This window comes from Phytophthora sojae, assembly GCF_000149755.1.
Source record: "Phytophthora sojae unplaced genomic scaffold PHYSOscaffold_10, whole genome shotgun sequence".
NCBI lineage: Eukaryota > Oomycota > Peronosporomycetes > Peronosporales > Peronosporaceae > Phytophthora > Phytophthora sojae.
The window spans coordinates 813,899-837,078 of record NW_009258124.1 but is presented as its reverse complement, the minus strand read 5'-3'; the positions used below and the strand labels follow the sequence as shown (position 1 = coordinate 837,078).

The following is a 23,180-nucleotide window of genomic DNA, read 5'->3' as shown; positions in this document are numbered from 1 at the left end:
TGACCTGACGCAGACGGAGGAGCAGCAGAAGAAGGAGGAGAAGAAGGGCGTGTTCTACGCCTGGAAAGACCTGCAGGCGGCCTTTGACGACAACCCCTTCAAGAGACGCAGTGTGGACGTGAGAGAAGAAGATGAAGAGGAGGAGGAGCAAGAAAGAGAAGAAGATGCGGAGGAGACTGAAGATGAAGATGATGAACTAGATGTGGAGAAAGAGGGAGAGGAAGAGAAGGAGACTGCTGGCCAGCAGGAGAGCCAACAGCAGCCCAATAACACGCAGACGCCCAACTTTTTCGACGTGGAGGTTGGCGAGTGGGGCTTCCAGGCTGCGTTCGCTCCCGGCGTTGGGGGGAAGAAGAAGACGCCCCTACGTAGAAGGCACACGCCCACTGCTCAGCATCGCCCGACGGGGGTCTCACCAAGGTTCTCGACGCTGTTCACAGGAGAGCAGAAGTCGACGACGTCGGCGACAGATTTTACGATGCAGCAGCCATCGTCTCAACGCGATAAAGCTCCGGTCAATGCGGGACAAAGTCCCAACACAGCGTTCAGTTTCCCGCCGCCACAAGTGGAGATTCCAGTGTTTTCGTTCGCCACGGCGCAATCCGATGTGGCGTCTAAAGCGAAAACTCCGGATTTTACGTTTGGGAAGACTGGGTCGGCAGCGTTTGGGGAGGCTGGAGATGATATTCACATGCGTAGTCCTACTCCGCGACACACGACAGCAGCTCCTTTCCCTCCTGTTGATGGCGGTTTTACTCTCGGTCAAAGCGGCAAGGGGCCGAAGCCGTACAACTTCGTCGGGCATGCAACGTCGAAGCCTTCGGCTTCAAGGCCAAAGCCTTCAACAAGTGCGGCGAAGGTTGCAGCCAATGGGGACGACACGCACATGCGAAGCCCAAGCCCACAGACGCAACCCGTGAGCAAGACACCGACTAACGCCGAGTTTCTGTTTGGACAAGGCTACAAGAATCGAAGGACGTTTACCGGTACTTGGGGAAGACAAAGCAGCAGTGAATCGATTAATTCGTCGGGGTCGGCCTCAACTGGAACTAGCACAACAACAGCAGGAAGCTCGTGGACGGCGAAAGTTCCCGCTGCTGGAGTTTCATTTGGGAGCAGTGGTCCCACGACAGCTTCCGCGTTCTTTTCGACTGGTGTTGCTGGACCCTCTCGAGTCTCAGATCGCCGGAAAAAGAAGTCTAACTCAAGCGCATCGTTTGCTCCACAGGCTACCAGCAACCCGAGTGCCTCACCGTTCACGACAACATCTGCAGCTTCGTTTGGCTCGGTACTTTTCCAGGAAGCGACGGCTACTCGTCAGCGATCAGAGAACCCTTTTGTCCGGGTTGGAGGTGACAAAACGCAGGGAAATGGCGCGGGTAAGGTCCCCTCTGCTGTTCCTTCGGCCAAATCTTCTGCAAATGGATCGTTTGCGTTTGGCAACTCGGCTGCGAATCCTTTTCAGGCCGCAGATCCATCGCCTTCTCGGAGTGGTGTATTCGGCTCAGCCAGTAGTGCCCCCGCTCCGGCAACGACGCCCAGACAGGTTCTGTTTGGCAATGGCACCCCCAGCCGTCCGTTTGAATTCTGTGAAGTGAAAACGTCCCAGTCGCAGCCAGAAGCAGCCGATCCATTCCTGCCAGGACAAGCAGCAGCTAACGGTGGATTTCAAATGGGAAGCGCTACTGCACACAAGAGCTCGCGACACAACTCGCGAGTGCGCCCCAGAAGGAGCGGGATGTTCGCACAAAAGAACAGCCCAAGGAAGGACCCCAAGTTCGGTGCCACCGAACCTGAGCCATCCCCTGGAGCCTCCTCGTCGTCATCGTCAACAACGCCATCTCCGTTTGGTATGCACAACCAGCGTAGCCGCAAGAACGCTCGTCTGCGCCGCACGTATGGACGTAGTCCGCCCGCCGATCCTACGACGTTCCAAAGTCACCCGTCTACTTCGAGCTTTGCACCGCCTGCTCAGCCGAATGTCGTGAGGCCCACAGCGAAGAAAGGTCTCGACAGTGCACATGCAGCCCCCAGCAGCACCCACTTTGGTACTGCGGCGGCCCCACAGAACGGGAAAACGAACAGTTCTAGTGCGTTCGCTTTCCCGTCCCAGCACCAGCCTCCACAGTCTCACAGCGCCAGCCAATCTTCCTTCCCAACAACGGAGTCAAGTCAACCTGGCAAGGCTGAGCAAGGAAACGGAGGCAGCGCTCGTCCTGCCTTCGCTGGGTCGCGCCGGATTCTCCGAGCAGCTCTGCGTGGAGCTGGGGTTGCTGCAGAGCGTGCCAAGTCTGCCCCACCGCCAACTATACATTTTCATCAGGACGAGGGTGACGATGAGATGGAGAGCGAAGACGAGCGTGACTGGCTGGAACTGAAGCGTCTGGGTGGCGTTGCGCATGGATCACGTTGCTTCAAAGATGCAGCAGAGTACTACCGCCAGAGTATCGAGGCTCTCGAGTCTAACGTGCATCACTACCCGCTGCTGGACACGCCTGAGCTCAGGACTGATAAGGCCAAGCTCCATGCGAACCGAGCAGCGTCTCTGATGATGCTGATGCAGATCTCAGAAGCGCAGCGTGAGTGTCAGTGCTCGATCGAGTTGGACGCGACGTATGCTCGCGCGTACCTTCGACTGGGCCGTATCCAAGTTCTGCTGGGAGACACTGCTCACGCTCAAGCTAATCTCGACACTGCGAAGCAGTTGATGCAAGGCAACAATGGTGAATTCAGCAGCAGTGATCATGCAGACCTCGCTTCGCTCGCCAAGATGGAAGCGACCATCAAGAAATTGACGAATCTGCAAGGAGAAATCAAGTGGTACGTTGACTGCGGCGACTTTAAGCAGGCACTAGTGCATACCGAGAGCGCGCTGGGGCTTGCTCCAAGCTGCAGGAAGCTGCAGGTCCAGAAGGTTCGCATCCTGCTACATCAGAAGTACGTACTCTTTGTTATATGCGGAAGCCATCTACTTTTACCTAACACTCGTGTGTTTGTTCGTGGCTTGTGTTTGGCAGGGAGTTCGATCAGATCATCCAGTTTTGCAACGCGATCGTTGAGAAGCAGCAAGCAAGTCATGGGAAGTTGTCCACTCCGGAAGGCAGAGGTGGGAATAACTCCAGGTCGCTCAAAGAGAAGACCGTGGCGAAGATCACGATCGTCGGCATCGATCTGGGACTGCTGTGGGCAACCACGCTGCACTACCAGAACAACGTTGAGGAAGCCGTAGGGTTGCTTAACGCCCTGGAGACTGTCGCCCCCTGCAGCTCCAACGTGATTCAACTGAAGCGGCAGTGGCAAGAGATGAAGCAGCTCAAGCACAACGGAAACGAGCGGTTCAAGCGAGGCGAGTATCAAGAAGCAGTGCGGTTCTACTCGGAGGCGGGGCAGATCGACCCGCAGCACCAGGAGTTCTGCGCTGTTATTTATTGCAATCGCGCGGCAGCTCAAATGGGGCTGGAGCGATATCATACGGCGATCCTGGACTGCAACGAAGCGCTGCAGCGCAAGCCGCAGTACCCGCGTGCGTTGCTGCGGCGAGCGCGTTGCCATGTCGCGTTGAAGATGTTTCACGAAGCAGTCAAGGACTTCGACCGGTATCTGCGTGAACAGCCCAATGACTTGCCTACCGAGGCGACTGCTGAAGTTCGTCGTGAGCGCAACGAGGCGAAGGCAGCGATCGCCAAAGCTCGGGAAGAAGCGAGGCAACGAGAGGCGGCCAAGAAGCGAGCCGAACGCGAGCAGCGCCAGAGGCGGTCGAATCGCTGGGAGGAGTCGTCCTGGAGCGATAGCAGGTACTACGACAATTTCCGGCGAGGAGGTAGCAGCAGCAGTAGCAGCAACAACAACGGGAGCAGTTACGGCAGCAGGTACCAGTCGTCCGGTGCTGGCGCTAGTAGCAGGGCCTCGTTCATGGCGCCCAAGACCCAGCGCCGCACGCATTACGACGTACTGGGGATCGAGAAGGCAGCGACGAGCGACCAAATCAAGAAGGCGTACCGGAAGCTGGCGCTCGTGTATCACCCAGGTGAGGATGCTTCTGCTGATAGCAAGGTCGTGTGTGATCACTAACTACTGTTGCTTTGTTTGTGCGCAGACAAAGCGAAGACGTCGACTCACGCGGACTTGTTCAAGGAAATGACAGCCGCGTACACTGTGCTCTCCGACGAAAGCGCTCGTGCCAAGTACGACCGAGAGCTGATGTACAACAGGTTTGGCAACTTTTACGAGAACTGATGTACGTGAGAGCACAGGTCTCGTCGTCTTGCCCAAAATCAATATGTATGAATTATTATGCGATGGTTTGTCCACTTGGACTTGCTACTGTAGTGATCACTTGGATTGATGATTTGACAGCTTCAACAAGGCCAGAGCTTCCCGCGTAGAGGTCCGTCCAACGGTATCCGATACCTCCGGCATGACATGAAGGTCCAAGACCACCAGTTTCGAATTCACCTTCGTCAAGAGATTCAAGACACGCTTCAAGTCATGAGCAAACAGTTCGACGTGGTGGTATTCGGCGCGACGGGCTTCACGGGCGCAGTGGCGGCGCGACAGTTGATCACGGAGCCGGAATCAGCGCTGGGCTCCCCGACCGCGATTAAGTGGGCGCTGGCAGCTCGCAGTGCTAGCAAATTGGCGGCCTTGAAGGAGGAGCTCGTGCTCAGGCTTCCGGATGTGGACAGCAAGCTGATTGAGGCGATCCCGACGCTTATCGCGGATAGTCACGACGAGGCGTCTCTGTTGAGCATGGTCAAGCAGACCAAGGTGGTGCTGTCGCTGGTGGGACCCTACGCGCTGTACGGCGAGCTGCTGGTCAAGTTGTGTGCTGAGAACGGCGTGCACTACTGCGACCTGACTGGCGAGATGTTGTGGGTGCGCGAGATGATCCGCAAGTATCAAGACGTGGCAGCGCAGAGCGGCGCTATCGTTGTGAACTCGTGTGGTGTGGACTCGGCGCCGTCGGATCTCATCGCTTACCTGCTCGCAGCTCAAATCCGCAAACGTTACGGCAAGGACGCCAAGACTGGACGAGTCGACTTCCTCATCAGGGAGACCAAGGGCGGCGTCAGTGGAGGCACCTTCGCTTCAGTGATTCAAATGGTGGAAGGCAAGACCAGCAAGGAGCTCTCGGACACGTGCAACCCGTTCGTGCTGACGGACGAGAAGACGATAAACCTGAAACGAGCTGAGGGGCTCGTGGCTCCAAACTCCGTCAGCTTGTCCGTGCGCTACAACGAGACTGCGAAGAGCTGGACGTCCGCGTTCCCCGGTCAGTTGATGGACCAAGCTGTCGTGCACCGATCCAACTACCTCTTCAAGAACCTCTACGGCCCACGCTTCATCTACAGCGAGAGGTTCGCGACAGGTGGAGTGCTCACCCAGGCGTTGATCACTGCTGTCTCTATGGTGCTTTCGGGCATGCTCTACTTCAAGTGGACGCGCAAGTTGCTGCAGAAGCTGGCCCCTGCTCCGGGTGAAGGTCCGACCGAAGACATGCTGCTTAATGGCTACTTCATAGTCGATGGCAATGGGTTCACGGAGGACGGCGAGCTGGCAGCAACGCTGAAGGCAGTGGGCAAGGGGGACCCCGGCTACTGGATGACGATGCGGATGATCACGGAGTGCGCCTTGTGTCTGGTCAAGGGCGAGCTGCGTGACGGCAGCGACGACCCAAGTGATACTCCAGCGGTCACCGGCGGCTTCTACACGCCCGCGTTCGCTTTCGGCCGCAAACTGGCCGACCGCATGCACAAGAAAGGCTTCATGACGTTCGACGTGGAGGACGTCGCCCCCAAGACGCCGAAGGAGTCGAAGCAAGAGCCCGCCACTGCATTTTGAGCATCATGGCTACGTTGTAGCAAGAAACAACCGTGTTGTACCTTCCCGGTCTTTAACTCTACCTTTACTGTATCTGCCTCACTCGTCCGCGTCTCCTCCTTCCGACGCCTTTGAGTCCGACACCTTAGGAGTCTGGATCTTGTTGCAGAACGCCAGCACATTAGGCTGCAGGTAGAGCGACTTGCGTACGTGACGCTTCTCGTTGAGGTAGTCCTGAGCCTCCCGTGGGGTCATGCCCCGGTTGGCCACCAGCCAGCAGAAAGCGACCGCAGCACTACGACCCGTGCCCCCTTTGCAGTGCACGTAGGTCCGGACCCCTCGCTGCTTCTGCGTGCGGATGAAGGCCACAGCCGCCTCCAGCGCCGCCAAGGACGGCTCGCAATGGTCCACCGTCGGGAGACGCAGCTGCTGGATGTGCTGGCGCTTGTACTGCTTCTCGGGGCCCGCGTACTCGTCGCACAGGTTGACAACCGCGCGGACACCGCGAGACACCAGAGCGTCCACATGCGGCATGAAGGACATTGGTGCAGCCCCGAGCAGCACGTGCGAGTCCACCAGCGTCCAGTAGTTCTTCCGGCGCGACAGGTACGTGAGCGGCCATGTCGGGTAGAAGTACACGCGCGCCACGACTCTGGCCAGGCCCTCGGGCAGGTAGTGCAGCTGGAAGGCAGCGTACACCATGCAAGCGGCCAGAACCCACGCCTGCCAGCTCGTGATGGCGTACAGCAGCATGGTCCAGGTCCAGTGCGTCACTGACATATCGGAGACTTTGGCTCTTCAGGAAGTAACGGCTCGAATGGAGATGTAGCCATTGTGCGAGTAGGTACGAAAAGTGTAAAAGTCAAGTTGACATTGCGAAAGATGGCTACATACTTCTGCCCCGCTACTGCCCCGCTACGAGGATGAAGAGGCCGCAGCAGTGGCCTGTTCCACGTACTTGTCCGACGCAGCCTCGTACTCCGTGACGAACCAGGCGGCCGAGTTCTTCTGGATGAACTTGAGGAAGTCGTTCAGTCTCGCCTGGATCTGGTGCAGCTCGCGCGGAGCGATGTTGGAGCCGGCCAGAAGCACAGGTAATCTCACTGTCGAGGCAGCAAAGCATTTGCACGCATCAGTCCTCCCTCCCATTCTGCCACAATAAAACCATGACAGCACGCACCGAAGAGCCGAATTAAGTGCTCAGCGCCGTAGATCTGCGAGAGCGGCACTTCCTCGCTCTGGTTCTGTCGGAGCTCCTGGTACTGCCGGCGCTCCATGCGGTAGAGCAGGATGGAGCTCAGCGCGCGGTCGAAGTACGACTGCACGCCCTGCATGATGCCCTCAATGTTCTTGTACTCCTTCTCCTCGCTCGCCTCGCCCTCGTGCACCTTGCTCTTCTTAAACTCCAAGTACGTCTTGATAATCTGTCGATTGTCCACCAACAAATCAGCATCCAACCAGGCCAGCAGCTCACCCTATCATACACATAATTGCAGCCCTCACCTGACTGACGTTGGGCTTGCGGGGCAGCGGCACGAGCTTGTGCGGCGCCTGCGTGACGTTCTTCCAGTCCTCCACGAGCTGCTTCTTGAGCGAGAAGGGCATCTGGATGTTGATCTGCTTGGCCGAGGTGGTCTCGTCGCTGTTGCCGCCCTCCCCGGGGCCCGGGAACTCCTCGTAGTCGTTCTCGACGCTGCGCTTGAGGCGCTTGAACGGCGACTTGCGCGCGCTGGGCGCGTCCACGCCGGCCGAGCTGATCTTCTTCTTCTTGGCCAGGCGCTTCTCCTTCTTGGCCTTGGCCATGTCCTCCTTGGCCTTCTGCTGCAGCGCGCGGTTGGCGGGCGTGTCCTCCAGCACGCGGTCGTGGCGCACCCACTCGTCCCACTTCTTGGCCCAGCCCTGGTAGTGCAGGTAGTACTGCGTGCTGGCCGACGCCTGGCCGCCGGCGCCCGGCTCCTGCTGCACGCCCTGTCCATTGTCCACCTTCAGCACCTTGGCGTCGTAGATCATCACGCCGTGGTACGCCAGCACCGTGTCGCCCACCTTGACCGCCATGGCAACCTCGAGGTTATCTACTGCTTGCTTGGAGTCGACTGCTTGGCGGGAACGAGTGCGGCCCAAATGACAGGAGTGGTGTAGGGGTACATGAATTTAGTGTTTCGGTACATATGGCTACAGTCGTTCATGGCTACAAAAATACGGCAACGACCTTACAGTTAACTTATAGCACGGCCTCCATCAATGGCTTGTGTCGAGATCCCGTAACCGTCGTGACACGCATAACGAACGTCGCCTGATTGGCTAATATTCTCATCACTACAGGGCAGTACTCACTCTGCGGGGCGCCAGATCCCATTGTCGTGCATCTTCGACGGGAACGGCGGCGAGGTAAGACGAACAAGCATCTATCGAACGAGCTAATGTGCTGCGTAATCACGACTAACGCCTTGTTAATGCTGTTAACCTCTATTTGGTGCTTCTAGTGCGCTTCCTGTGACGAAACAGCACACGCCTCGCCTCCGGATTCGACTCGTGGATTGCCTGCCGGAGTGGTTACTGCTCGCTCGGGCCGTTGCTTCGCCCCATGTGTAGGCGGCTTCATCGGCACATGAGCTATGCCGAGTTGGTAGAGATCGTCGGCTACACGTTGTGAAGTTGGTCGCTGCATTCTCGCCCCTGTACTTGCCTCCACACCAGCGACGATATGTCGGACCAGCACCGTCCATTCCGAAAACATCTTGCGGTTGGTCTTCGTGAAGTCAGATGGCTGCAGCGCCCGAAAAGGCGGGTATCCGGCAGCAGGGTGGCCAAGCCACCAAATACGCCACACACTTAGCGCATCTAGCTGTGGAAAAGCAAAATCCTGCGGCATCCGATGAAAGCGCCCATCTGATTGCCAGTGATAAACGATGCTGGTTGAACTTGATTGGGCTGCCTCTTGCTGAATGCGCTGCTGCGCCTGCCATAGTCCAGCCTCCTCTAGCAGTACACGGATCGTCGAGCTGAGGTTTTCTCGCGTTACACTTTGCTGACTCACGCATTTCTCGTCCAGTAGCTTAGCAAATCCGTCCAGCAGTAGATCCGGGAGATGGTTCAGCGCCTGTCGCGTCTTCATGTGCTGCTCAAAAGGCAGTGCAGGCACTTCGAACTTGGTCTCCATCGAGGCGACCACGGGACGGAGTCTGTAATACAGGTCCAGCAGTAGCAGGGAGGCACAGGTTGCTTGTCATCGTCAGCTGCTTGTTGTGGGTTGAGGGAGTCAAATTGTGAGGGCCAGGGCCAATGACAGACGCATTTTAAACCAATCAGAGTGGGTAAATAGGTGTAACGAGCACGCGATACGCATTCGTGTTCAAATCCCATTGCTGGCTGGAAATTGGAGAGATCAAAATTTGTTGATTGAAAACGTAAGATGTCCAGGTTACGGGGGCTTTAATTTGTCTATACTGGCGATACTATAATTGGAGATTGCCTTTTGGCCGACAAACTACCATCAATACCTAAAAATTGACACGTGTATACAAACTATACAACGGCCACCCAACACCACACAGCAGCACCCAACTAGGTACGATATGCACGAAGGATTGGTACGCTAGCACAGCCAGCCATCCCACCAGCACCTTAAAGGGCCCTTCATACTTCGAAAGCCTAAGCAACAAGTACTCGCCGCACCTTGCCGCCCTACTACCCATCGCCATGCCACGAGCTCTCCTCTGGACTCCTCTCGCAATCGGTTTCTCCAACAAAGACGCCAGCATCTTGCTGGAGACGATCAAGCCTTCCAAGGTTACCAACAGCGAGTTAGTTCCGTGCACCGTGGCCGAGCCGCATAACATGCGCTACCGGCTTCGTCGCTGTAGCTGCCGGTCCTGCACTGAGGAAACTCCCAACGCCAAGTGCCCTTGGCGGGCTAAGACGCTCCACTGTGAGAAGGTCACAAAATGGCTACGCACTAGACAAAAACTAACGAGCGCGCCTGTGAACAAGATCAATAGGCAAATAAACTCGCACAAACTAGAAGAGCAATAAGTTCGTCAAATAAACTCGCATTTGTTGCAATACCTTGCTGATCTCGCTGCGTCAACATTGATCCTTATCATGCATGGTCCTCCATTGTCTATCAATCTAATCGCACACATCCGCAATACACATTCAGTTTAGTAATCAGAACTAACATAGGAACTTCAGACAGTAGACTCACCGTAGCTAGGCGTGCACACATACCACGCGGGGCTGCAGCAAGCCGTCGCCACTGCGTAGCCGCCCCACAAACCACCTTGCACAACTCTGTCGCAGCCGCTCCTGCAAGAGCGCTACCTGCTGCACCGCCTGCTCCAGCTGCACGTTTCCTCCGACCGACGCAGCGACTCTCTGCGTCCACGTCGTCAGCTTTGAGGCACGCAGCCACGTCCAGCCCCACTTCGCGCTCCGGGAAGCCCCTTCTCACCTCCACCGGGAGCGGAGAGCACTTCTGCACGTCCGCTGTGGTGACGCTCCATCACGAGATGCCCTTGAATGCCCTGCATAAGACGAAGCAACACATAGCACTTCTGTTAGCACGTTTCATCATTAACACGTTACTGGTCCTTCTTCGTACCGTAGAGAGGGAGCTTCAGCGCCACCACAGGCCCTTCTACGGCGCTCCATCCCTCCGTACAGATCGATCTCTTTCCTGCCTGCACTGCTGCGTTGCGGGGCCTGATGTGGCTGAGAGAATGTGTGACAGGTGGCGGAAAGTTGCGAATTTGCAACTTAAGTGCTGACTTGAAGTTGCTATTTGAGGTTCTGGTTGCACATTAAGAGTGCTGTTGGCTGTCGTCCTTTTGTCGACCCGGACTCGGATTTCTCCTTTCTCTGCAATGGTGCTGATGTCCTTCTGTGGGTATTTCTGACATAATCTTTGGGTATTTTCGTATTTTGTCCTTCTGGCCGTCCGCACCTTGGTTATTATAGGCCCCCAATACCGTCTCGTTGTCTTCTAGACGACGAGATCCAAGTCAACTGAATACCAAGGTTAGCGACGGCCGAAGCTATATCCTGCAGGTCCCCTTTATTGGGTTGCACGAACCTTCGTCTTTGTCAGCGCCCGCACTTCCCCACCGTCATCTTTGGCGATTTTGTAGGATCCCACCCAGCCCCATGTCACTTAACAAGTAAGGTACTTGTAAGGTTGACGGCTTCGACGACTATCGTACTTGTAATGTTGAATTCATAACCGACCTCAATGAGAGGTTCACCTCTCATTGAGGTCGGTTGTGAATTTTGATTGGCTTAAAATCATTATATTTTGTGTGCATTTCTTATTGGCTAAGACGTCAGCTGCCTGAGAACATTGTTCGCCACAGTGGAAAAAAAGGCAGGTGTTGCGACCCAGGATTGAAATCATGGGCACTACTTTGCTTGTCAGTGCAAGCCGCTGCTGAACTTCATACCCCGCAGCTACTCCATCCGTAAGCCACCCGTGATGGCGCCCTCAGTACCGCCACACTGTGCGCTTCGGTCATGCACGCTGCGTCGCCTGAAAACCACCCGAGGTTGTCGAGCTCATCCGGTGGTCAATCAATTGTGCTGAGCGATCACGACGAGGTCACAAGACGAAGTGCAAGCTTGTCTACTTGCATTACAATCGGATAATGCTTCTAGTGTTGCGACGGGATGGCTGCCGAGCAGGTTATGCCTAAGAACGAGGTCCATCGCGTTCAAGGACGAGCTGTCAGTATCGGCCCAGAAGGTGGCGAGTTTAGCAGAGATAAGTTTGTCAATGTCTACACTGCCGCCCTTCATGCGTCGAGTTTAAGCTCATTGAGAAGACCTTCGTTAGATAGCACTGTCGATAGAGTGGAGTTTTAAGGTAAGTGACAACCATTTATCTTAATGGAAAACAAAGCAAGCGAAAAGACACTGTGGTGTAGTCATCCGCCACGCACTAAGAGGCTGAGACACCACGGGAGTTCATCTTTAATTTAGCAGAATACGGGTAAGAACAGCTAATGCGTGGTCAGACAGCGATGCTTGCGTGTTCGTTGGCTGTAAGTGGTCTTGGCTGCACGTTATTCAAGCTAACAACTCCCTGCATGTACGCGAAGATCTCAACACCTTGCATCTAATGTATCTGTTTTTCATCTTCGGAACTGACCAGGCATATGGGTAAGATACGCACGAATCTTCCCGAGGATCTGCATCTGAGGTGTTTGGAGTGGACGTGTCCTGGTCACGTCTTGGAGCGTAAGCAAACGTGAGTTGAACCGGTTAGAGACGTTATTTGAACCAGTTACAAGTACCTGTAAGAACTGTCTTTGCCTTACTTCATCTCACACATTCGCGCTTCCAGGACTACTGCTTCTTGCCGCGGCGGTAAGTTCTAAGCTGGAGCGAGACACCCGTTTTGTGCCTTTTCGGTATAGTACGCACATAAAGTTCTAAAGGGACCGCATATAAATATGAAGGTTTCGCACTTCAACTTGGTGGCCATCCAACGAGCCGTGTTGTTGGGGTGTCGTGAATCACGGCACGCCAACAACTATTCCGCTATAAATTATGAGATTGTACGGCAACCGCATCGCCAGTCAGTACGTGTACAGTACTCCATGGCTCGTGGTATGCAGCCTCGACGTCCGTCCGAAAGCACATATCCGTTGAGCCCTACAGTGTCAAAGATCATCAGCTGCACTTGGATATGTGGAACCACCCGGACTTCTTTGCTGGCTAAGAATGCAAAAATGCACACTTATCGACCGCGAGATGGGGCTCGACGTGTGGTCTGCATGAAGTGGAGTGCTCCTCGTCCAAGTCGACTTGAATACGTTTTGGCCCTCGCCCAGCTCATTCTCGTACTCGTTCTCGAAGAAAGGGGCCTTGCCGTGGACGACAATTGTACAAACTCGCTTCAGGCACTGATGCCCTGGGCAGGACTGATATGCTGGGGGCGAGTAGTACCTGAGACCGGTGAATCGAGCCGAAGCACTCGACAAATCGCATCTTCATGGAGATCTGCGTCAGTCAAGTCCTGGGCGCGACACTGTCCACACCCTGTCGAGCCTTTTGGTCCGCGTGCACTCGAACCCATTGATGATCAACGATCAACGGTTGACCGTTTCAACGCCGATCATGTAGTCCTCCCGAAACGTAGCGAACATCTACGCCGGTTTGTGAATGGCCTTGGACGTACCGATCCACTAACTACTTCACGCTGTAGGCCACGGTTGCTGGTGACCGGTTCTTCCTTGTCGAAGTCGCAAATGTTGCGCCCGCCCGCTAAACTACACGCAGATGCTACTACGTGAAAGCTTTACGAGACGCTAATAGAGCGATTTTGTTGTAGGAGCACTTACCCCGCTTTCACCTCGCTATAGGACTACTAACTAGTTAGTAACCTTTTCTATATAGTATATTACATGCGGCTCAAAGCAATTATGTGGCCGGTGCATGATACACTTTGTAGCTGCCTCAGCACGTACACTTCTTGCACTTCTTTCTACATGTAGATACGCCACCCAACGATAACAATTTCGAGCTTATTTTCTCCAGCTCGACGTCGTGAAAGTCGAATTGCCCGCTGTCTCGGCATAACTGTCTACTGCTACACAGGAGACAGCTCGATCAGGACGAAGGCCACAGATTCCCGTGCGAATTGAGACGACCTTTGGTTATAAGGATTTCAAGGTATTTCATAAAGTCATGAAGGTAATGATCTGTGCTTCGTTCTGCTATCGCACATGCAGGGATAACGACTAACGCACATCAGTTTGCAATGTACGGAGCCTAAATCGGGGGTGAAAAGCTCGCACGAGTGGATGCCGCGGTGGCACTGCCGCGCGCTTGTCTACCTTCGAGCACCGCTTGAAGCAATGAGGAAACCAGCTGGTTCGTCCTGCTGGTGTCGTCCTCGCGAAAAGGGGAAAGTATTGCGTGTAATTTAGTATCTTACGTCCTGGACAAATCCCGGACCACGTCTAGGACATCAACCAGGATATAAATCCGTGGTTGCAATATAGTTCCTGGGACTCTACCTGGCGAAGCTGAAGGGGGAGAATGGTGATTGGGTGAAAACCGGCGACGACCTGGAATCCTTTCTATTGCGCGGACTGGACGAGTTCGGCAAGGCGAGCTTTTGACAAATATATCCGTCGGATGATCTGAAGTCGCTCTTTCAGAACGTCAAGGGTATACCCGGGCAACCTGAGGTTTCACCAACGTTTCTTGACGAAGCCATGAAGAGTATTTCGTGCTGGAGAAAAGGGCAGGATGAAGCTATGAGGATTTTGTGGCTAATTTGGACGACATGTACTCAATGCACGCTTTGGCTGATGCGAAATAGAGAAGTCTTTGACGGAGATCAAGTACCGCCACAAGAAGCTAAGCGAATCTTGTGGAAGGCAGCTGATTTCCAGACGCATGCAGTCATCCGGGGAATGGCTTCACGTCCAGCAACCAAAGAAGCGAGTTTTCGGTTGGACCAGTGCTACACGGTTTTCTTGGCAATTCAACCTTCAGACAGGCCGATCGCAATTCAGCGCTGGACTCTCACTTTTCACTCTGTGAAATTCGAAGGATTACCAGGGCGAAGAGGTATTTGGGTGGTGTTGGGGAACGACCCACAAGAAATAATTGCCATTGGTTTTGCCCAAAAGAACGAGCCAGTCACGGAAACTAGTATGGCTATTCAGCTCATCGCCCGAGCCATGCATCAGCTAAAGCAGCGAGCTCAACTATCTACAGTCTCTCTTTGTGTCCAAGGCATCCAACCAATGATCAAGTCGGCTCGAGCCCAGAATGCCACGCACCAAGCGCTTAAAGACGTTGTCTCGATAGCGTGGAAACCAGCTACAAAGCGATCAGGGGATTTCTCAAATTGCGACAACTATCTCAGTTTACCAATGCTGTACTACTTCGAGAGCACCTGCCTGCCACGCTATGGGACTACCTGCAAGAACAATTTTCGCCGGAGGAGGAATTATCCCAACACCGTTTGTCAATTAGGCTCAGTCTACAGCGATATCAGGACTCTATAGTTTAAACAAACGTAAATAGAGGACCTCTGAACACACACCCGGGCTGATTCACGTGCTAGTGGATTACCCAGAAATACCACGAAGCGCCTGAAGACAGACAGCCAGCAAGTGCCGTCGGCGATGTGGAAGCTCTGAAAGCTACTGCTTTAAGAGTTGGAGCCTTACCGCCTAATGATGGGGACTTCTCCAAGTTGCTCAAGTGGAACGACGGCGAGGGGGGGGGGGAAGGATATTCCAGAGATCGAGGATATTGTGGGCTTTACTGGACCGAAGTTTTTCGTGCGGAAGGAGATATTGTGTGTGCTGGAGAACTTGAAGGAGTTTTTAGAAGTGACGCTTTCACGACGAGAACCCACGGAACATTTCATACTCATGGGAAGCCCAGGAACGGGCAAGAGCTGCATTTTAGCGTTGGTCTGCTTCTACTTGGCACTTGTGGAGGCAATTTCAGTTGTGTGGCACCGCCGTGTTGGAGGTGGGAGCAACGACCTACCAGTTACACGTTTGTTCGACAAGGGCAAATACTACGAGTGGTACGGCGTTGATTGCAGTGTTTACAAGTCGCTGCGCTTGAAGTGTACGGCTGATTTGCCTAGATGCTGGTTTGCTCTTGACGGGTTGAATCAAGACCAGCTCAACGAAAAAGATGTGGGCAATATGTACATGCTGCTGGCGACGTCTGGGCAGTTTATCTCCACGGGAGAAGGTGGCGTGAAGCAGACGACCTGTATTCGTGGTATGGGAGTATCGGATCTTGCAGACCCGAAGTCGTATACTACACCATCTCGCTGGAAAGCGCTTGTTACTTCCAAGATGGCGATGGAATACCTGTTGACACTTACGAAACCCGACTACTTCCAGAGGCTCCTTGAGCTTGCAAAAGATCTGAACGACCCTCGCCTCCAAGGAATTGTGCTTGAACAACTTTTTCATTCCCATGTAACCAACCATAAATCGGTTGGCATATCCTACATGAAGTACGACAACGTGAAGCGGACGCCTAAGACGGACAACCTGCGTATCATGCGTGAAGATACGGGCACGGTAAAATTCAGTCTTTCGACCGGGTTGAGCGAATCACTCAATGTCAAGCGTGAAGGTGAAACGCTGGACGCATACGCGGCGATGATGGAAGAGTGGGCCAAGGACCCTGACGAGACGGACTACTGGATCCCCGCCTGAAACAATTGATGCGGTTGCAAAGTAGAACTTTGTGGGGAAGCTTAAGGCGCCCAACGGCGAGGACTTGCTCTATACGGAGGAGCGGTTTTGCTTGTTGCAGCTGACGATGGCTGAAACACACATGTGCGAGGCAAGTGTTCTGATGAAGTTTGCACAACCTTTTATTGACGAGGATAAAAAGGTGTGTTTCATGGCGCTTCTGTGTGGTGGTGACGAAAAAACTAAAAGAAGTCACACCAACACGAGTGCGGAGCAAGAGATGGTCGAAAGAATGGAGGGATTCCGATTGCGCCCTGTGGTGATCAAAGAGGAGAACAGCCCTGTTTCCTTTCCACTGTACGTGGCGACGTATACATCGCTGCAAGGCCAGCATTCCGGTTAAGTCGCGAACGAGTGCATGCCTGTGGCCTCTAGGTTTAGGAAAACATGGATAACGCCAGTATATTCATTCTCAAGACCTATACAATATACTCCTTCGTAGTTGCCCCTCGAGACCGCGTCAAACACGCGAATCGCGATCACTCGAAACTCGAAAAGAAAAGTGAACTCCGCTTGGGCGGGGCGATCTGCAGTTCCGTGTAATTCTAAGCTGCTGCGACCAAACGCTCCACTACACGCCTCGAACGGATCGATCTGCTAAGTGACTTCATCTCCGTCATGGCACGCATACTCCCCACTGTTGGTTTCGCGAGTTTTGGCGGTTCCTTCAGACCCAATCCAATATCACTCAAGTCGTCGTCCTCTCCGTCCATCATCATCTGGAGCTTCTCCTGGAATCGCTCCTCCTCCGCGAAGCCTCTGATCACTTCAATCGCGTCCGCCAACTTCATGCGCTGCGAAGGCTCAAACGCACACAAACGCAGCACCAATTCCCACTGCGCGTCGCTCTTGAACGCCTTCGGACGAGGCATGAACTTCTGTCGAGTCACGTGGAACGTCACTACTGGATCGGGTACTCGCTGACCCCACGGCACGTCACAAGTCACGGCCTCTACCACGCACATGCCGAACGAGTACACGTCCGACTGCGCGTTGGGCGCCACGGGTTTGTCCTTGCGGATGACCTCGGGCGCCTTCCAGCGGATGGCTCCGACCGTCTCTTCGTCTCCGCTCTGCTCCGTGGCCAGGAAGCTCAGGCCGAAGTCCGTCAGCATGGCCACGCCGTCCTTGCTCACGAGGATCTGGTTGCACTTGAGGTCGCTGTGCACGATGTGTCTCTCGTGCAGGAAGTGCAGGCCGAGAGCGGCGTCCAGCAACTTCCTCCACACTAGCGACCGACCTTCTTCTTCTCTTGCGTGATAGAGGTAGTCGAGCAGCTTGCCGTTCTTGGCCTCCTCGCACACGAAGAAGTACGTCGAGCCTTCGTCACAGGCGCCGAAGAACGGCACGATGTTCGGGTGCCTCGCTTTCTGCCAGATCCGCGCTTCTCGATGGAAGGTGCGGCTCTTCTTCTCATTAACGACAGTGACAGTGTTGACTACGACTCGAGTACTGAGCCACCATCCTCGGTAGACTTGACCGAAGGATCCAGCAGAAAATGGTTGTCGGTCTTTGCGGACTTCTCGACTTGGAATATACCAGTCGGGCTTGCTTTGAGTCGGAATTTTCAGTAGCGTTGTCGACGAGCTTGCTTGCGTGGCTTCATGCTCTTGAAGACTCCGCCAGCTCTCGTACCTGCAGTTCTTGCGGGCGATCTCTGCGGCTGTGAGCCCTGAGTTGTTTACTATGCGCACGTCCGCGTTGTTAGCAACAGACGCACAATCTCGTCGTGTCCTCGATGTGCTGCTTTCATTAATGGCGTCTGGTTCTCGTCGTCCACCATGTTCCCATCGGCGCTATTGTCCAAAACTAGGCGTACGATTTCGAGATGACCCTCCTCTGCAGCAAGGAATAAGGCAGTCCTCCCGTCACTTGTCCTTGAGTTCACTGAAGCTCCTCTCTCAACCAGAAGCATCGCGATCTCGGTATGACCCCGCTGGGAAGCCAGAATGAGGGGTGTCCACCCCATTACATTCGACACGTTTGGCTCTGCTACACGCTCGAACATCAGCCGTGTGATCTCCAGCTGCCCATGGAGCACAGCTTCATGCAGCAGCGTGTCTCCGTCGTCATCGACCGTGTTACTTTCCGCGCCTCGCGCTAGCAACAGCTTAGCAACCTCAACATGCCCGCTGGAAACTGCTCCCTGAAGAGCTGAGCAATTATTGTTACCAAGGATGTTGACACCAGCGCCATGGTCAAGAAGAAGTCGAATGCATTCAGCATTCCCTCCATGTGCAGCATAGCGCAACGCTGTTTCTCCACTTTGCGACTTCGTGTCGACTGCGGCACCAGCTTTCAACAGCAATTCAACAACTTCCACGTGCTTGTTCGAGGCTGCCAGCATCAATGGAGTGTTTCCGTAACTATCGGGCGAGTCGATACCAGCGCCATGATCTAATAGAGTGCGGACGGCGTCGGGCTGACCGAATAGTGCTGACATTAGAAGCGGAGTAGCTCCATCGTCCGTCGGCTCGTCAATAATAGCTCCACTCTCTAAAAGTGCATCGACGATCTCGATGTAGCCATTTTGCGCAGCGTACGAGAGTGCGGTGTACCCGCCTTCATACTTCGTCTCCGTGTCACCTCCTTTCTCCAGCAGAAGCCGAACGATCTCAAGATGACCGCTGTAAGCAGCCGAGATGAGAGGCGACACAGTGTGCTTCGAGGCTACGTGGATAGTTGCTCCATGCTGAAGTAAGACGCGGGCGACTTCAATATGATTCTGCGAAACGGTACTGGCGAGAGGTGTAAACCCACCCGACGACGCGTGGTTGATGTCCGCTCCGCCGGCGAACAAAAGCTGCACAACATTTACGTGGCCGTTTTGAGCAGCACAGTTCAATGCAGTGTAGCCATCTTCATCAAGCTTGCCGATATCTGCTCCTTTCTCCAAGAGTAAGCGCACAACCTCCACGTGATTGAATGAAGCCGCACAAATCAGAGCTGTGCTTCCTTTCGCATCGGGTAGATCGACCGCAGCTCCACGCTCCAATAAAAGTTGCACGACACCAAGATGGCCGAACTCAGCTGCACCGGTGACCGCTGTGGATCCGCTAGCGCTTGTCGCATCAATCGCAGCTCCATTCTCCAATAGTAAAAGCACGACATCCTCGTGTCCTCGCATAGCCGCAGAGATTAAAGGCGATGAATGTTCGTCGATCAGAGCTCCACGCTCCAGCAGAAGTCGCACGGTCTCGAGACTTCCCTCTTCAGCCGCAAAACAGAGTGCTGTAAAGCTCTTCTGGCTACCTTTTCAATCTCAGCTCCACTCTCCAGCAGAAGCTGCACCACATCGGCACGGCTGTTCGAAGCAGCGTACATCAGCGGCGTGGTTCCAGAGTTTGTGGCTACATCCACAGCCACTCCCTTCTCCAGCAGAACGCGCACGATGGCTACGTGTCCAAAACCAGCGGCCAAATGGAGCGCAGTGCTGCCAGTGGAGCTCACCGCGTTGATGTCAGCCCCAAGCTCGAGCAAGTACTGAACGGTATCAATATGACCATTCAAAGCAGCGCTGATGAGAGGCGTGAAGCCGTCGTTTGTAGGTGTCTCGATGCCAAGGCCCTTCCCAGACAGGAATTTGACAGCGTCAACATGGCCATGTTCGGCTGCTAGCAGGAGAGCAGTAGCCCCCTCCTTGGTGGTATCTTCTACAACTGCTCCACATTCCAGTAGTAGCTCCATAATGTCAACATGACCGCTTGAATCAGCGCATAGGAGTGGAGTAAACCCGTCATTGGTAGCCAAGTCCACGTCTGCGTCCTTCTCCAACAAGAATTTGACAACTTGAATGTGTCCACAGTCTGCTGCCCACAGGAGCGCAGTCGACCCGAACTGGTTGGTGCGGTTAATGCTTGCCCCCTGCTGCAATATGAGCTGGACAACCTCCAAGTGCCCGTTCTTCGCCGCTCGGATGAGAGGCGTGTTGCCGTCCTTGCTTGGGTTTTCGACACCACCTCCACTTTTTGACAACATACGAACAATTTCGACATGGCCTTCGGAGGCAGCAGCGATGAGCGGCGTGTCCCCGTCGTGGTCGGCTCTGGTAATATCCGCCCCCTTCTCAAGTAAGATCACGACGATCTGTAGATGCCCGCTGCGCGCGGCTGAGAGCAACGGCGTACGCCCTTGCTCGTCAGCGACGTTGATATCGACACCCTTGTCCAGCTCATTTTTGACAGTGTCCAAAACACCATCGTCCGCGGCGGCGATAAGAGAGGCTGCGCTCCCGAGCTCTGAAGTAATGGCGGCGTCAGAGGGTTTGTTAAAGATAGAGGGGAAGCTCCCGGGACCACTTTGACCATCCGGACCACCTGGACCAGGTTGAACACGTTCCCGATTTCCCGATTAACTCCCCAGTATGCTATTAGCCAATCAGGATGCTTTATACGACGCAAGCTGAATTTGACAACGCAGTTCAAAACGAGGGCAGTGTAGCGAGATGTGGAGCAGGAACGCAAGTGCGTGCAGTGGCAACCAGACGCGGCGACGGCTGCGGCGACGACCCTACTCGGAAGGACAGACAAGGGTAGCGCTGGCACACCGAGCTTAGTCCAAGTAGGACTGCCGCACCTCCGTCGATCGCTTCACCACGAGCTGAAGACAAAGAACACTGCCCGACCACCAGCAGTGTCATGGAGCAGCGGAAATGCCGCAGGCCCGAGTACGTATCCATGAGTATGCTGCAAGCTAGTGTATTAACCTTAAGATGGAGTGGAGAAATAGCTGTCTAACGTGTTTGCTGACTTGCTAACCAGCTTCAAGCACTGAGGGTTTTTGCTGTCGCCGCACTTCACGTGCTTTTGCCTGCAGTCGGGGCAGGAGATTGCCTTCCGTTTTCTGGTTTTGTGTGGCACCTCCCGGACGGATGGCACTTCCGGATCAGGCGTGGTCTGTGCTTCGCCTGGAGCGCCTGCGTGGGTTGACTCTCGTGTGCTGTTTCGGATCCTCATTCGCAGTTGATTGGGGGTCAACACACACTTCGGGTAGTACTGGTTGAACACGTTCATGAGGTGAGCAGCTTTTCCACGTGTACCCTTAAATTTTTCCGCTTCTTGACGTAGTATGTCCATGTGCTCACTAGATATTACTACGGGAGGGGGAGGACGCACAACTTCTCCAGAAACAACAAGTCCATTATCACTGGAAAGGAGGCGAGACGCATCGCCAGTCAACGCCGGGGGTGCAGAAACCACAAGTTCAGCTGAAACGCTACAAGAATATCTGTCCAACTGGACATCGTTGGCAGTGTTGCGAGCGGAGGTGTCATCTTCGCTGGCTGTATTGTGCGTGGAGATGTCACCTTCGCTGGTACTGTTTCGTGGTAATGAGGTGTCAGCTTCACGGGCATCGTTGCGTGACGATGAAGTGTCTGCTTCGGTCTGTCGTAACGCGCTTCGAACATTTTTAAACTTAATCGTGAAGGATGAGCTTGACTTTTTGAGTGCGCCCCATCTCCTCTCTAGTGATACTTTGTCAAATGCTCGAACTCCACCACAGACACAGCTCGCGAAGTCATAGAGTCTACAAAACGCCAGTCGTTTCTGCGAGACAATATTGGTCCGTCGAAGAGTGTCAAATAGTTGCTGCTGCAGCGCTCGCTCGTGGTCGGTTGCTCTACCAGTGCATTCTACTTCATTCCGAAAATGAAATAAGTTTTCCGCGTATCAGCCGACTGTTTTGAAGCTTGCTTAGACTCAGCCCGCACTGCCTTGACTTTTGTTTCGAGAGTACGATAACTGCGCCGATACAGTCTAATGCGTGCATTCCTGTTCGAAGCGACAACAAGGTTGAACATGATGGTGGTCACCAGCACGCAGTCCGCCCAAGTTCTACCACATTCCTTTTGCTCTCGTAGAACTTGGCACAGGAGCTCGTGCTCTTCTGGCGAGAACCCGGCAGCTCCCTCTGCACTATCTTCCTCCATGCGAAGCGAATGCATGAATTCTACACGATCAACGGTTCCACACTGTAGTGTAGTTGCATTCTTGAACAGCAACTCTTTTATTGTGTGGAGATGCTGTCTTGGCCGCGACAGGTTCGTCTCTAGGCCCGACGCATCGAGGTCAGCGCAAGCAAATATCTGCTGCCACGACGTGAACGCAAAGTCGCGTTCTGTACTCGAGCGATATTGCGGACGAGGTAGAGAAGCTGAAACGAGGTTCGACACAAACTCTTGCTCAGCTGTATCTGCAACTAAGCGCTCACCATACAACTTGCACACTGTGGCAGCACGACACGCCGCTATCAAATCAATATTCTCCATGCGCGGATTCCTACCAAAGCGAGCTCCAACGTTGAAGTTGTGCTGCACGATAAACACATCTAAAATGCGCAAACCAAGTTCAACGCGCACCTCACGAGCCAATCATTTTTTCAGAGCGGAATGAAATCCTTCCAATTGACTTGTTGATACTACTCGAACCGGAGGACCACCACCTTCATTGTACACGTTCTCAGCAACATGCAGCTCACCCAAGCTGATCTGAGCAATGTTGTGCTCGGTGCAATTCCTCCATTTCTCTGGAGTACACCCCAACTCGCTATCATTTATCTTGCTAAGCACTGCTCGCAAGTTAGCTTCCATTTCCACCGGGGGTCTTAACTCACGATCTACGTCATACATCGCACTTGACAACTCCTGGCACAGCAACTTCCGCTTGGGTTTTGACTTCAGCTTTTCGCTGAAGCGTTGCATCACATGGAAAGGATCCTGTTTGACAACGACAGAATCGCCCAGCGCTTCCACAACGAATTTCCGCACGGCTGCCGCATTATCAGAGATGAAATAGCAGTCGCCGTCTGCATCGAGCTGCGGTCGAACGTCAGAGAGTAGTTGCATGGTCTCATCTTTGTTTTCGGAGCTCGTAAGACGCCGACCAACTATCTGCCCGATTTCATTTTGCAACAGAAGCAACATTTTTGCGTCTGCTAGATTATCACGTTGTCCATGACCGCTCCACAGTTTAAATCGTTTGCAGAACTTCACCGAGTGATCAGCACGCAGGACCTTCTTCACTTTGGTCTGCTTCATTACTACTTCACACAGAGAGCCATATAATTCAGTGTACGCCAACCAGGCGTCGGTCATTGAGCTTTGTGACACCACCTTGTATTTTTTCA

General features: G+C 54.1%; 5 protein-coding genes across 5 annotated transcripts; 2 read left to right on the top strand and 3 right to left on the bottom strand.

The window, feature by feature from the left end:
- Window positions 1-2,341: 2,341 nt before the first annotated feature.
- Window positions 2,342-4,236, top strand: PHYSODRAFT_524984 (hypothetical protein; the record flags this gene model as incomplete). The annotated part of the gene is made up of 3 exons (XM_009537153.1): window positions 2,342-2,937; window positions 3,018-4,027; window positions 4,097-4,236. The coding sequence occupies 3 exons, from the start codon at window positions 2,342-2,344 to the stop codon at window positions 4,234-4,236; spliced, it is 1,746 nt and encodes a 581-aa protein (XP_009535448.1).
- A 1,081-nt stretch (window positions 4,237-5,317) lies between these two features.
- On the bottom strand, window positions 5,318-6,375 carry PHYSODRAFT_288622 (hypothetical protein). Its single transcript, XM_009537152.1, has one exon. The coding sequence runs from the start codon at window positions 6,352-6,354 to the stop codon at window positions 5,920-5,922; it is 435 nt and encodes a 144-aa protein (XP_009535447.1). The 5' UTR covers window positions 6,355-6,375; the 3' UTR covers window positions 5,318-5,919.
- Window positions 6,376-6,735: 360 nt separating this feature from the next.
- Window positions 6,736-10,349, bottom strand: PHYSODRAFT_347945 (hypothetical protein; the record flags this gene model as incomplete). The annotated part of the gene is made up of 7 exons (XM_009537151.1): window positions 6,736-6,923; window positions 7,001-7,244; window positions 7,324-7,913; window positions 8,503-9,002; window positions 9,496-9,601; window positions 10,048-10,242; window positions 10,271-10,349. The coding sequence occupies 7 exons, from the start codon at window positions 10,347-10,349 to the stop codon at window positions 6,736-6,738; spliced, it is 1,902 nt and encodes a 633-aa protein (XP_009535446.1).
- A 4,659-nt stretch (window positions 10,350-15,008) lies between these two features.
- On the top strand, window positions 15,009-16,016 carry PHYSODRAFT_305695 (hypothetical protein; the record flags this gene model as incomplete). The annotated part of the gene is made up of 1 exon (XM_009537150.1): window positions 15,009-16,016. The coding sequence occupies one exon, from the start codon at window positions 15,009-15,011 to the stop codon at window positions 16,014-16,016; it is 1,008 nt and encodes a 335-aa protein (XP_009535445.1).
- Window positions 16,017-16,600: 584 nt separating this feature from the next.
- PHYSODRAFT_525080 (hypothetical protein) lies at window positions 16,601-17,461 on the bottom strand (the record flags this gene model as incomplete). The annotated part of the gene is made up of 1 exon (XM_009537149.1): window positions 16,601-17,461. A coding segment is annotated over one exon (861 nt), but the record flags the coding sequence as incomplete, so codon positions are not given.
- Window positions 17,462-23,180: the final 5,719 nt, after the last annotated feature.

What these genes read in the sequence shown, in the direction of transcription:
- PHYSODRAFT_288622 (XM_009537152.1), bottom strand. Translation starts at nt 6,354, where the DNA reads ATGCCGCATGTGGACGCTCTGGTGTCTCGCGGTGTCCGCGCGGTTGTC.